Genomic DNA, 13,657 nt, shown 5'->3' with positions numbered 1-13,657 from the left:
TTCGAGAGGAAGGCTAGAGCGGCCCACAGCCCCGGAGGAGGTCAGGAGCAGAGAGCGGCCATTCTCGGCCCGAGGGCGGGTCTTGGTTTGTGTTAGCGGAAGCGTAGGCACGTCACTTCCTGCCTGGCGCCCAGGCGAAGGGAGCGCGTGGCCATGGCGAGGAAGAGCGGAGGCGGCGGGGCCCACCGGGCCGGGGCCCTGAAGCAGCAGAACAAGCCGCACAAGAGCGGGAGGCACAGCGGGAGCAGCGCGAAGAAGCAGGGAGGTGAGGAGGCCCGTCTGTACATGTATACGCAGTCCTGTCCTGCGTGAAGTCGATGGCATCCTTCAGCTCAGGCATAGGCAAACTCGGCCCGCCAGATGATTCGAGACTACAATTCCCACCATCCCTCACCACTGGTCCTGTTAGCTAGGGATGATGGGAGTTGTAGTCCCAAAACATCTGGAGGGCCGAGTTTGCCTATTCCTGCTTCAGCTGGTCCCTCGGGGGGGGGGGGGCTCTTCCGAGAAGGCAGAGCCTGGATGCTGCCGATGGCTGTGCCAGAGAACTTTAGCGGCGAGACCCCCTTTTACCACATGTACGCCCTCTTGAAACCACTTCGATCAGCGGAATTGGCAGGATTACAGGTGCCACATAGCGCTTCTTTCTGCAGCTGTAAGAAATTGATCTTCCCCTGTGGCAGCTTTGGAACTCCCCGCCTATTGATACCGGGCAGGCGCCTTCACTGCACTCTTTTCAGCACCTGCTAAAAACATTTTTGCTTAAATACCCAGTTATCTAGAATGCTGGTGTGTTCTTAGTTTATAGCTGTTTTTAATTGTTTTTGGAACGTTTTGATTGTTTTTACAGAAAAAAAATCTCGCTTTATTCATATTGTTAACTGCTTTGAGGTTTATTCAATCAAGCAATATATAAATTTGATTAAATAAATAAATAAACCAATAAAATGATTGGTGGGCAATGAGTCATAATGATAAGCTTGGCTCAGCAGTGTGGGTGCATATGCTCAAGAACAGTATTTAAACAGTTTCCCTAACTCCATGTCTTCCTCTGAATTCTGTTATGTATAGCGTAGCACCGTACGCATTGAGAGCTTTTTTTCTTCTCTCTCTGCCCTTTCCTTAGGCCGGGTCCCTGCTAAGACACTCAGCCAGCAGCGGCACCGCAATTTGGCCAAATTGGACCGCAAGCATCGGGCCTGGCAGCTCCGCCGGCAGTGCAGGGAGATGGTGAGTCAGTGAGAAGCTGGTGGGGTGGAGGGCAAGCCGCTTCCTGCTTCTACAGGGGAGGGAGAAAAACATAAGAAGGGCATCTGCTGGATCAGGCCAAAGGGGGCCATCTATTCCAGATGCCGGTGGGAAACCTGCAAGCAGGATTCAAACAAAAGTGTCCTCTCCCCTCCTGCAGTTTCCAGCAGCTGGCATTCAGCAGCATTGCTGCCTCTGACGGCAGAGCATAGTCGTTGCGCTTAGTGGCCATCAATAGTCCTCTCCTCCATGAAAGGACCTGTTTTTGCTTTTTCTTGGTCACAGGTGTTGGAAGAAAAGCGGAACTTGGGTCGCAAGGATGGGCCACCCCACTTGGTGGTGGTAGTCCCGCTGCATGCTGGCGTCGCTATCCCAAGAGCCTTGAGCCTGTTTCAGAGCAGTGCGGCTTCTACCGTGTGCCAAACCAAGATGGGGCCACCAGGTTTTGGCCTGCTGTGCCACCAAACCAGACTCCGGTGGCGCTTTGTGGTCGCTGACACAGGTAGGGGCATCTTAGCATACTGAGACACTGTCGTTACAACATGCCAGCCTCCATCTTCACCTGTGCCTTTCTTATCACCCAGGGAACCTCCATGCTGTGCTGGACCTGGCCAAAGTTGCAGACACCCTCCTTTTTGTGCTGGATCCTCACGAGGGCTGGGATGCCGCTGGAGACTACTGCCTTTCCTGCATCTTTGCACAGGGCCTCCCCAGCTATGGTGAGAACAGTGTCGAAAGCTGCTGTGCTAGCAGGAGGAGGCTCTTCCTTTACCGAATCCCTACTAGTAGAACAGTGTTCGGATGCCAGGGTTTGAAGTGGGGAGACCAAACTGCATAACTAGGAAGACCATCTGAATTATAGACTGTGTGAGGGAGCCAGGTAACCTCCAGTTAAGACACAGGGGGATTTACTGTTCTTTTTATCCTGATTTACAGACAAAGCGGCTCAAGTTAGAGGCAGGCAGGCAGGCTATGCCAACAGGCATATAAACTAAAAATGCAACATGTAAACTTAGGGAGTGGCAGGAAAAGGGACAGGAAACAGTCCTTCAAGGTCAGAATGAAGTGCTAAGTTACAAGCATTTACATTCAGTTTAGGCAATGCTGATCCTTCCTTGCTGATGTTCTTGTCTGAGCAGTGGATTGTGGCTCTTTTCTCTTTGGCCAAAGGGTGGGGCCAGAAGGTTCTTTCCTCTCCCTTGGGGCAAATGACAGTCAGAGCCAAGTGTTATTTCTGGCTGGGAAGGCGGGTGTAAGCTTGCAGCTCATGTTCCTTTGGCTGATGGATGGGGCCAGACTGATCTCCTCCTTGCCATGGTGTTCTTCCTGGGAGGCAGGGGAGGGGGCCCTTGATCCTGTGGCTGGTGGCAGAGGCCAGAGAGAGCTGCCCATCAGGTCTCATATTAAAAGGGATTAAACCAATTCACAAAGAGGGACAGATCTTTTGCAGCTGCTGCCTGTGAGAGCTAAATTGAGCAACCATGTTCATTAACAGTCTCTCCCCAAGCCACAGATATTGTACACAAACAGGGCAGGGCTGTCGTGTCTGTTTATCAAGAGACATTTGGCTGGCCTGAATTGGAAATGGGATGGCAGATGAGACAAATTTTGGATCTGATCCACTATGCCTCACCCTGTGTTGTTGAACTTATATCAACTTATGGAAGGGATGGGCAGTGGGCTTCCAGTCAGTGCTGCAAGGCTGCTTATGTTTGTAGAATTGTAGAGTTGGAAAGGACCCCAAGGATTATCAGGTCCAATCCCCTGCAATGCAGGAAACTTTTTGCTGAATGTGGGGCTTGAACCCCCAACCCTGAGATGAAGGTACCTGAGACTCTTCATCTCAGGGATACCTTGCTGGCATCTAGAGGATTTGGTCCACCCTGCCTTGGGGGGTCCCCTGAACTTCACAGCTGCCTGTAAGCAGACATTAAAGCCTACCCAGCCGTTGATGCTTCTCTCCCGTTTGTCACCTGCAGGCCTTGCTGTTCAAGGTCTTTCTGACCAACCGCTAAAGAAGCAGATTGACTGTCGCAAGAAGCTGAACAAAGCCATCGAGAAGAGGTTCCCTGAAGACAGGCTCTTTCTCCTCGACACAGAGCAGGAGTCCGCCCTGCTGTTGCAGCACCTGGCCAGCCAGAAGCAGCGGCACCTGGCCTTCCGAGACCGCCGGGCTCACCTGCTGGCCACTGCTGCCACTTTCGTGCCCAGCACAGACAGCACCTTGGTGGGGACCCTGAAGGTGTCTGGCTACGTCAGGGGATGGAGCCTGAACGTGAACAGCTTGGTGCATATTGTGGGACACGGGGACTTCCAGATGAGTCAGGTGGATGCCTCCCCAGAGCCCTTTGCTCTAAACTCCAGAACTGCAAAAGTACACCCAAGGAGCATGGGGGACCAGGTAGGTTCTGTTCCCTGGCTGGTGGGGTGGGGGGGGGCAGGAACTGGAAGGTAGGAGGAGGCAGCAAATGCTTGTGGGGGTGGGGGAGAAAGCATCTCCTTTGCCCCCAGGTGGCCATGCTTGAACTTCTCTCCCCTGGTTTCTAGGATGACCTTGTCAGGAGAGAAGAGGAGATGGAGGAAGACGTGAAGGTGCTCAGCAAGGCTGATGCCAGCAAGCAAGAGTCTCTGCAGTCAGAGGTGACCCCTGACCCCATGGATGGAGAGCAGACCTGGCCCACCGAGGAGGAGCTGAAGGAGGCTAAGGGTCAGTCTGAGCTTTGTCCATCCTACCGGCCTCTTCCTTTAGACCAGCTGTCTTGAAGGATGTCGCTTTGCACGTGGGCCGGGCTGAGGCTCTCCTTCTCTTTCAGGCTCATTATGGTCTGGGTTGGGCTTCAAACGCTGCTTCCCTGTTAAATTATATATTTAATTAACATTATACACTGCTTGATTGTAAAAAGAAAAACCCTCAAGGTGATTTATTTTTTTTGTAAACCCAATAGAATTATCACTAAGAAAAATCATCAAGAATTATTTGAGACATTCAGAAAGTCTAAATAACAATATACAAAAAAACAGATTGCAGCTTGAGCTAGCTTTTTAAATGTAGGTTTATAGTTTTTGGCATTGCAAATCGTTTTATCGCTTCTTAACGGTAGTGTGTAAAAGCACCAGCAGTGTGTGCTTCTAAATAGTTCAGCTTCACTTTCCTGGTGCTGTAAAGCAGCCTTTGCTGTAACTGCTTCAGTTTGGCCAGATGAGGAGCGGTGAGCTCTCTCTCTCTCTCTCTCTCTGACGCTGGCTAACTGCGCTTGCACTTCCAGAGTCCCTGGCACAGAGGAAGAAGATGACCAAGAGGGTCCCCAAAGGCACATCTGCCTACCAGGCTGCCTGGATCCTGGACAACAATGACGAATTGGAGAGTGGCAGTGAGGAGGACGATGAGGAGGAAGACAAGGAAGAGAATATGGTGGAAGAGCCCATCTCCCAGGTAATGGGATTGGGGTTAGTGCACAGCAGGAAGGTGTCGCCGGACATCTGGTGGGCAAGTGGGGAAGGAGGAGAGCGGGGGAGAATGGGTTCATTGTAGGTATTCTGGACTGTTCAGGAACAGCTGGGTGCAAGAAGCGGGGACCTTGATGTGCAGGATCCCTAAAATGTTGGCTTGGCTTACTAGCTGGACTCTGTGCTTGCTGCCAATTCTGTCAAAGTCTTTTGGCATGTGTTCAAAGGGTAGGGTAGAGAGGCAAAGGGAATCTCTTACTTGATTTGTGTTAGGAAGAAAGTAGGAAACTGCTGGAGAGAGGCTTGAACCCTGGAGCTAGCGGGACCCAGCAGAAGGAGTCATCTCCTGCTTGGCATCTTCTCTTGAGAGCCAGGAACATATTTTGGTAGTGAGATAGATAAGTGGACCCCTGCTGATGGTGGAATGAAGAGCGGCATTGTGGGTGCGTAGCACTGAGAGGTCAGAATTCGGGGAGGGGGATAGGAAGCCGCAATATGCAGTCAGACCATTGGTCGATATTGTTCGATATTGTCTGCACTGACTGGCAGAGCTCTCCTAGCCCTACCTGGACATGCCATCAGGGATTGAATCTGGGACCTGTTGCTTGCAAGGCAGATCGTCTTCCACTCAGCTGTGGATCTTCTGTGATCCATAAAGAAGAACATGGTTGTAAGAGCGTAGCAAAGAGAGATGGCAAGCCATGAGTGTCTGTCTTGACTGCCAGCCTAGTATTTTATTTTATTTTTCATTGCATTTCATTCTTCAAGTAGTAGTATACCAATTAGACATGGTGCCTTTTTCCTTTAAAAGGTTTCTTTCTTCAGACACCTGTGGCTCTTGAAGATCCACTGCAGCTGCTCACTTTCTCTCTTGTCTCTCACAACCCCACGTGGGTTGCTTTTTCGTATGCTAGGATGGGAGTGGCAGTGAAGAGGAGGATGAGGATGAGGATGATGAAGAGGCCACAGAGGAAGAGGAGGGTCCAGACATGACCCTCCTGGACGATGAGAAGATGGAGGACAACGAGGCAATTCTGGAGAAGTACAGGCAGGAGCGGCAGGAGGAGATGTTTCCAGATGAGGTGGACACACCACGAGATGTGGCGGCCCGGATCCGGTAAGAGCCTCATACATGCAGGGTGAAAAGGTAGGAGTGCCTGCAATGGGATGGCGAGGTCTGCCCTGGTTTGCTACATTTATCGCGGCCAGTTGCCAAAGCGAGGCCGGGTCTTGATACCCAGGTTCATGTTCGGCTGGGCTTTGGGAACAGGCAGGAGGCCGGGTCTCTTGGAGCACTGACTCCCTCTGGTTGTCTCCAGGTTCCAAAAGTACAGAGGACTAAAAAGTTTCCGGACCTCTCCATGGGACCCCAAAGAGAACCTGCCCAGGGACTATGCCCGGATCTTCCAGTTCCAGGATTTCTCCCGGACGAGGAAACACGTCTTCCGGCAGCTGGAGAAGGAGGAGAGCAGTGGAGCTGAGGTAGACCTTTCCTCCAGGCTCCAGATCTGGTCTGGTTCTGCCATATACCCTGAAGGCTCCTTGGTCCCATCGGTCCTGTTAAAAAATTGCAGAGCTGGAGGGCAGAAGTGTGGGAGACAGCCTGACCGTGGGCATGGGATCATTTGCACCCAGCCTCCCCTGAAGCAAGCTCAGGGCAAAACCAGAGCGAGCCAAAAGCGCCTGCAGGGGCACGAGCTCCATGTGGCTTGAGCTAGTCCATGCCACGGTGGAGGGCAAAAGCCATATCAGCTGGGGTTGCCAGTGGCCTGCGATTCCTTGGTTGTGTAGAACCTGCAGCAACTCAGGACAGAACTGAGAAGCTTGAGCACCTTGTGGGTTTTCCTTCAAACATGAGAGCAAGTTTGCAAAGAGAAGCTGGAAAGTGCAAGGCGCCTGGTCTTCTGAAATCTTGGAAGCCAGAGATGGGCCTGAATAAAGTTTCCTCTGGGCAGGGGCATAGCCTCAGCCCCCCTTCCTTGCTCCTGGCTTCCCTCCAGGACAGTCCAGAGCAGCCTCCCCCATCTGATGCCTGCCAGGTGTTTCGGACTGCAATTCCCTTTAGCCCTAGCCTCATGCAGAAGCTGACGGGGTCTGATAGCAGCCATGGTGCAAAACCTCTGGGGGGCATCAGGTTGAAGAAGGCTAGTCCACAATAATGGGCTAGGTTTTTTTTTACTATTGCTTTTATTGAAATGATTTCATGGATAACAAAGATACATAAAAGGTCGTGTTTCTTTTTTTAGTTCATAAACTCCTATCTGCAGGTCTGTTACATTTGGTGTGAGATATTTCTATCATAGACATTGTGAGTGGGGGAGAAAGGTATGGGGAGAGAGAGAGGTGGGAGAAGGAAGGGGATAATGATTTTTCCGTCTTTTGCATAGTGCATGCGTTGGGTCTTGTGTCAGCGTCACGTGGATAGGTTCTTCATCTATTCAGTTGTTAGTTTTTGTTGGCGGTGAGAGAAATTGGTTGGTTGCATTCAGCTGCTTGCAGTGAGTTTTGCTTGTGTGTGAGTGGGGGTGGGGTTGCTGGATCAAATTACCATATTTTTCGTTGACCATAAGACGCACCTAGGTTTTAGAGGGGGAATGCAAGAAAAAAAAATTCTTTAAAGGGAGCGCTGAGCAGAGCCTGTATGCATCCCAGGCGCAACGTGTGTGCGGCGCTTGTAGGCTTTTCCCCCAGGAGGGAGAAGGGCAGCCTGTCACTGATGGGTTGCCCTTCTCCCTCCTCGGGGAAAAGCCCCCAAGAGCTGCACACACGCTCAGCACGGCTCTTTAAAGGGAGCGCAGCTCTTGGGGGCTTTTGTGGGAGATGGGGGAAGGGACTGAGGCGCTAAGCCAGAAGCTCGAACAGCAAGAGGGAGCGCTGTGCAGCAATCCCTCTTGCTGTTCTGGCTTCTGGGATAGCTGCGCAGCCTGCATTTGCTCCATAAGATGCACACACATTTCCCCTTACTTTTTAGGAGGGAAAAAGTGAGTCTTATAGAGCGAAAAAACCGGTATCCATATCAATTTGTATGCTGTCCGGGGTGTGGGGTTATGTTGTTGTCTTGTAATAAAGGGGAGCTACACTGGGGTGAAGGCATCTTGTTTGTCCCCCTGCTAATTTCAGTTTGCTGAGTATTGGGCTAGTTGAACCAATGGTTCGATTCTGCATAAGGCAGTAGGGTGTGTTCATAACTTCAGCTGGATAATCAGTGTAGGCTTTGGAACTTGGAGCTTCATTTGGCACAGGTAGGTAGTTGTGTTGGTCTGCCATAGTCGAAACAAAATAAAATTCCATCCAGTAGCACCTTAGAAACCACCAAAGTTTGTTATTGGTATGAGTTTTCGTGTGCATGCACACTTCTTCATTTAGCAGCCCTTGATGTGCGACCTCAGCTTATTATTGAGATTTCTCAGTTTGGGTGAAACTGCCTCAGGTGAAACTGCATCAGAGCTTGCAAACTAGGCCCAGGGTGGCGAGCCCATGGCCCCCGATGCTGCTGGGCTTGTAGCTCCTGTCAGCCGCAGCTAGTAGGCAGGGTGAATGGGAGCTGTTGGCCAGCCACGGTTGGAGGGCCTTAGGCTGCCCACCCCGGCTTTAGAGAAAGCGGGGGTGGTGGGGCCTTGCCCATCCTGATCCATTGCTTGGGGTTTCACACGCAATGAGTCTGTGCACATTTAAACCAGCTCTTGGCATTTGGTTGGCTGGGGCAGCCTTTGCCAATCTGGTGCCCTTCAAATGCTTTGAAGGACAGCTCGCATCAGCATCGTATGGCCATCTTGGTTGACCAGCGTGGTAAAGGCTGGTGTTTCCAAATTGCTTACAGTCCTTTTCTGGTCTCCGGTACCTGTTTGCTGATGGGTAGAGTTTCTGCTCCTTCCTGCTTTCTGAACCCACCATTTCCTACTTTGCTCCAGGCGCTGCCAGGTTCGCTCTTTCACCCTCTGTCTTCCCTTTCCGCAGGTCGGCTGTTATGTCACGCTGCACATCTGCAGTGTCCCCGTCTCGGTCATGGAGAGTTTCCAGCAGCAGGTGCCTCTGTTGCTCTTCACGCTGCTTCCTTACGAACAAAAGGTGAATGGGGAGGGGAGCAATTTGGGGGTTCTGGCCACACCCAGCTGTGCTGTGCCCCCTTCACTTAAGCTGACAGCTTTTCATCACAGTGTCTGAACCTGTCTAATGTTGGAAGGGCAACCAAAATGATCAAGGGGAAAGGTTGCAGCATCTGGGGTTTTTTAGTTTAAGGAAAAGGCAAGTAAGAAGAGACATGATAGAAGCTTGTTAAATTTAGCATCACATGGAGAAAGTAGATAAAGAAAAGTTTCCCCCCCTCAACACAAGTACTTGTGAACATCCAAATGAAGCAGAATGTAAATGTAAATGAAGCAGAATGTAAGATTTAGGACAGATGAAATAAAGTCCTTCTACACGAAGCGCATAGTTAAACTGTGGAACTCCCTCCCACAGTGATTTGTCACTAACCTGGATGGCTTTAAAAGAAGATTAGACAAATTAATGAAGCAGAGGGTTATTGATGGCTACCAGCCACAATGGGTCTGCTCTGCCTCCCCAGTTGGAGGCAGCAGTGCTTCTGAATACTAGTTTCTGAAAACCACAGGAGGGGAAAGTGCTCTTGTCTTGCTTGCAGGTTTCCTAGGGCCGTGTGGCCGCTGTGAGAACAGAATGCTGGACCAGATGGGCCCCCTTTGGCCTGATCCTGCAGCCAGGATCTTGTTCTGTTCTTATGACACCTGACAATCATTTGGTGATCAGAGACTTCTCTTGCCTGTCTTGGGTGTGAGTTTGGGCCATTCCTAAGGCTCCCTCTTTTCCTCTCCTTTTCTTCTCCGCGCTCTCTGCAGATGTCTGTGCTCAACCTCCTGGTGAGACGCCAGCCGGGTGACAGTGAGCCCGTCCGGTCTAAGGAGGAGGTGATTGTCCATTGTGGCTTCCGCCGCTTCCGAGCCTCCCCGCTCTACTCCCAGCACAGTTCAGGTGAATGTGCATTTTCCCCCTCCTGTGCCCCAGGCTTCCTGTTTGGGCCCCTGCAGTTGGTTCTGTGAGTGTGTGTGTCCAGAGAAGTCTTGGTGAAAGTCCTATGCTGAACATGTGGAACAGGGTAGCGGGTCTTCAGATGCCCCAGCCCTGTGTTGTGCCGTCGTTGAATACTTTGGGTGATCTGGAATGTATAGTGCAAATGCATCTCACATGAAGCTTCTGTTCCAGGAGCAGCAAATGAACACAAAATTGCACATAGCCAAAAGCTGCTGGCTGGCAATGGGGGGGGGGGGACCCATGTGGAGGACTTCCCTGTGTCTCCACTTGTCAGGTGACTAAATGCTGCTCCCTTGGCTGCAGAAGGGAGCAAAGAGGCAGGCAGCTGCTGCAGATCCATTCCAGCCTTTATCTTCTGCTTGCACCTCCATCTGTCTGCCAAGCAGAGAAAAATATTTCTTCTTCCCCTGCCTGCCTGCCTCCTTTGTTCTGTCCTAGTCTCTCTCCTTCCTCCACTGCAGCTGTTGCCTGGAAGGGTGCCACCAGAGCAGAGTGCATGTAATTCATTTTTTGCAAGTAAGGAGTGGGTGTGAGATGCAATTGCACTACATTGTTTGCCTGGACAAAGAAGTGTGTTTGTGTGTGTCTGATGTTTGCATGGTTGGAATACTATATAGCCTGCTAGCCAATGATAAGCCAAAGGTAAGACTCACTTCTGTTGCTCCACCTACCACTGGAAGGTAGACCAGGTGGACCTTCAGGCTGGGATGCAGAAGGCCCCTGCTACCTTTCTAGCTGCATCATCCTGGGCTTCAGTGCTGCCTGGGACATCACACAGCTACTTGCCCTGAGCCAGACAGACGCACTTGCTTGACTGGTCTGAGTGCCAGGCAGCTCCTTCCTGATGCTCCCAGGAAAAGGGGAGCAAGGTGAGGCTGGTCCTTCAGTGGCAGAGGCTGCAGCCACAGCTTTCCATTCTGTCCCTGGGAGCTTTCCTGGACAGAGCTCTGTAGCCTTGTCATTCCACAAAGGGGCTGAGGATTGGTGAAAGAGACCTTCCTGTGGCTCCAGGGCAGGGGCTGACGGTGTGCTTTCCTTCCCTCAGCTGACAAGCACAAGCTGGAGCAGTTTCTGCGGGCAGACACCGCCACGGTCGCCACCATCTACGGCCCCATCACTTTCCCACCTGCTTCTGTGCTGCTCTTCAGACAGAAGAGCAATGGTGAGTTTGGTATTAAGGGGAGGGCCTTTGGGGCAGGAGGGTTGTCAGCCCTGGGCCTTCTCCTGCTGCTGCCTCAGTTCCTGCCCATGAGCAGCAGCCTGCTCCAGCCTGCCGCCCTCCCAATGCTTTGGACTACAGTTGTGCTGACTGGGGCTGATGGGAGGCGTAGTCTGAAGCAGCCAGCAGGTGATGGACTGGGGAAGGTTGTCTACAGCAGTGGTGTCCAAAGTGGGCAGGTATCGCCCCCTGGGGGGCACTAAGAGGCAGAGTGGGGGCAGCAGAGGTGTCCCAAGACTTTGAAAAGCTGGTATCACTGCATCAGTTCCCTTGGTTTTGTTGAATTCATTGAACCAATTAGTTTGAATTGGTTTTTTGAATAAATGTGTTTTGAATTTTATTGTATTACTGTCTTCCTTACTGGTTCATGCAGTAATAGTTTTTGTAGCTTTGGGGACACTGGGGGGGGGTGAGTTTATGGAACAAACGGGCAGTGGCCCTGAAAAAGTTTAGGAACTGCTGTTTTGACAGCAACTTGGAATCTACTTGGCTTGTTGAGAACAGCTGTCTCTTTGAACTACCCTGTCTTATTTACTGGTGGCACTGCTGCAGTTTTTAAATATTTGTGTTGGTGCTGTTGAATGGTCACTGTGATGTGTGGGTGGGTGTTCCTTTTCCTTTCCTTTTTTTAGCATGGGTAGCAGAAAAGGATTGACGACTTTGGCTTTGAGCCAAGAGCATTTCCAGCCCCTTGCCATAGATGCCAGCTGGTTACTATTGATATCTTTTCCCACTTGAAAAATGGTGCAATGCTACTACTGTTTTGTTGGCTGGGTGAAGCCTGCATTTATTGCACAGGCTGTGGTGAGCTGGCTCCTAGAACTGAGCGCTGTTGCCCATCCAGCAGCACGCTTGATAGTTGTGTTTCTCTGCAGGAGCTCACAGCCTCCTGGCCACAGGCTCCCTGCTCAGTGTCGACCCTGACCGGCTGGTGATCAAGCGGGTGGTGCTCAGTGGCCACCCATTCAAGATCCTCAGCAAGATGGCAGTTGTGCGCTACATGTTCTTCAACAGAGGTATGGTGGGACCCAGAGGGAAGAGTGTCTGGCAGAGCTGCTGCTTGTTAGGGAGCAGAGGGGAAATGCCCTAGACTTGGGTCTGCAAGGCAGCACAGGCCTTGCCTGTCCACATGCTGCCAGTCTGGTGGGTTTGTCTATGGGATGGCAAGCTAGCTGCTGTGGAATAACCCAGACTCAGATCTTCGGGGAAGGCCCTTTTCTCGGTGGCTGCTCCGAGACTCTGGAGGGCCCTAGGGAAGCTAGACTGGATCCCTTTCTCGTCCTTCTGCTGGCAAGTGAAGACTGTTTTAGTCCAACAGGTCTTGGAGCTCTTTCCTTAAAAAGCAGTCAGTTCCCTAATAGTGCCGTGCTGTTTTTATTATTTGTATCTTAATAGATTTGTTTTATATAGTTTCAATTCTAATAAAGCTCAATTGCTTTTTAGCTTTTTGTGTTTTACCTGTGTTGTTTTAATGTGGGTCAGCTCCCTCATGTCTCAGTCCAGGGAAAAGGTGGGATGTAAATAAATATAATAATCTACACTCATTTCCCCCTGGAAATGCAGTGCCTGAATATTGAGCCAGAGAGAGATTCTCCTAGCTCAGTGCTATCCTATGGACACCCTCCACCCCACTGTATTCCAGAGCACCCTGTCAATGAAAGCAAGGCCTGGGGAATTTCATTTTGGAATGTGCACCAGTGGGCAGCAGCTGAGTTCCACCTACTCTTTGTTTTCTCTCATATCCGACAGAGGATGTATTGTGGTTCAAGCCAGTGGAGCTCCGGACCAAGTGGGGGCGCCGGGGGCACATCAAGGAGCCTCTGGGTAAGTATGCAGGCCCAGCTCTTGAAGGGGATGGGGGTGCTTAGCTTATGATGAGCATGCCAGCAGATCTCTCTCTCTGAACTGTGTTTTAAACTGCTGCCTCCCCCTCTCTTCTCTGCTGGCAGGTACCCATGGCCACATGAAATGTCAGTTTGATGGGCAGCTGAAGTCCCAGGACACAGTGCTGATGACCCTCTACAAGCGGGTCTTTCCCAGATGGACATACGATCCCCACGTGCCAGAGCCACCGCGGGACAGTTTGAGCAGCCTCCTGCCTGGCCAGGAGGAAGAGGAAATGGACTAGCAGCTGCAGGGGACCGTTTTGTCTAACTTTGCACTTCGCCTATGTTCATTTGTATCCTATTTATTTTTGGAGGAAAATACTATTTCCAAGACAAGCCTTGGCCTCTGAATTGTTTATTTACGTGTGTCTTTATTGGCCCAGCAGTCTTGGTCAATATGATGCCCCAGAAAAAGTGAGCTGTCAGTGGCCAATTCCTCCAAAGAAGGGGTAGTTTGGGTTTATTTATTAAATGTATTTCCAGCTTGACCTTCATCCTAGGGCATGACACAAACAGTTAAGAATAGGAAGAGTTTTCATGCCCTAGAAATTCAAAAGTGTTAAAATTGCCACCCAGGGGAAGAAACACCAGTTGCTGCAGCACACTGAAGACTTAGTAGCCAACAGAAGCCCAGGCAAGGAGGGGCGACGAGAAATGCTTGTCTGAGCCCTTGCAAGGAGGGGGGTAGGGAGGAGGCGTCTTTGTTCCTTCAGAAATCTGGATCTGAAGTTTAGCTCTTAAACTCGACTCTCAACCTTGGCAGAGTGGGGAGTTCTCTATCACCATGTCATCTTGGGGGCTGGAGTCA

The 13,657-nt window shown here is 51.1% G+C and overlaps 1 protein-coding gene across 1 annotated transcript; it reads left to right on the top strand.

The window, feature by feature from the left end:
* Positions 1–107: 107 nt before the first annotated feature.
* On the top strand, positions 108–13,185 carry TSR1 (TSR1 ribosome maturation factor). Its single transcript, XM_082229976.1, has 15 exons — positions 108–265; positions 1,127–1,230; positions 1,534–1,750; positions 1,833–1,967; positions 3,228–3,649; positions 3,796–3,955; positions 4,515–4,681; positions 5,610–5,812; positions 6,015–6,177; positions 8,653–8,763; positions 9,552–9,684; positions 10,790–10,906; positions 11,839–11,979; positions 12,713–12,787; positions 12,913–13,185. Exons 1-15 carry the CDS (start codon positions 154–156, stop codon positions 13,089–13,091), a joined length of 2,439 nt encoding a protein of 812 aa, XP_082086102.1. The 5' UTR covers positions 108–153; the 3' UTR covers positions 13,092–13,185.
* The last annotated feature ends 472 nt before the right edge of the window (positions 13,186–13,657 follow it).

Source organism: Podarcis vaucheri (genome assembly GCF_965113315.1).
Source record: "Podarcis vaucheri genome assembly, chromosome: 7".
Taxonomy (NCBI): domain Eukaryota; kingdom Metazoa; phylum Chordata; class Lepidosauria; order Squamata; family Lacertidae; genus Podarcis; species Podarcis vaucheri.
Note: the sequence above shows the minus strand (reverse complement) of the source record. Positions and strands in the feature narration are given on the sequence as shown.

Bases quoted from the DNA above. Each gene is read 5' to 3' on its own strand.
- TSR1 (XM_082229976.1), top strand. From the start codon at position 154: ATGGCGAGGAAGAGCGGAGGCGGCGGGGCCCACCGGGCCGGGGCCCTG. The intron at 5,813-6,014 runs GTAAGAGCCTCA...GGTTGTCTCCAG, and splicing joins GATGTGGCGGCCCGGATCCG to GTTCCAAAAGTACAGAGGAC. The intron at 8,764-9,551 runs GTGAATGGGGAG...CGCTCTCTGCAG, and splicing joins TGCTTCCTTACGAACAAAAG to ATGTCTGTGCTCAACCTCCT.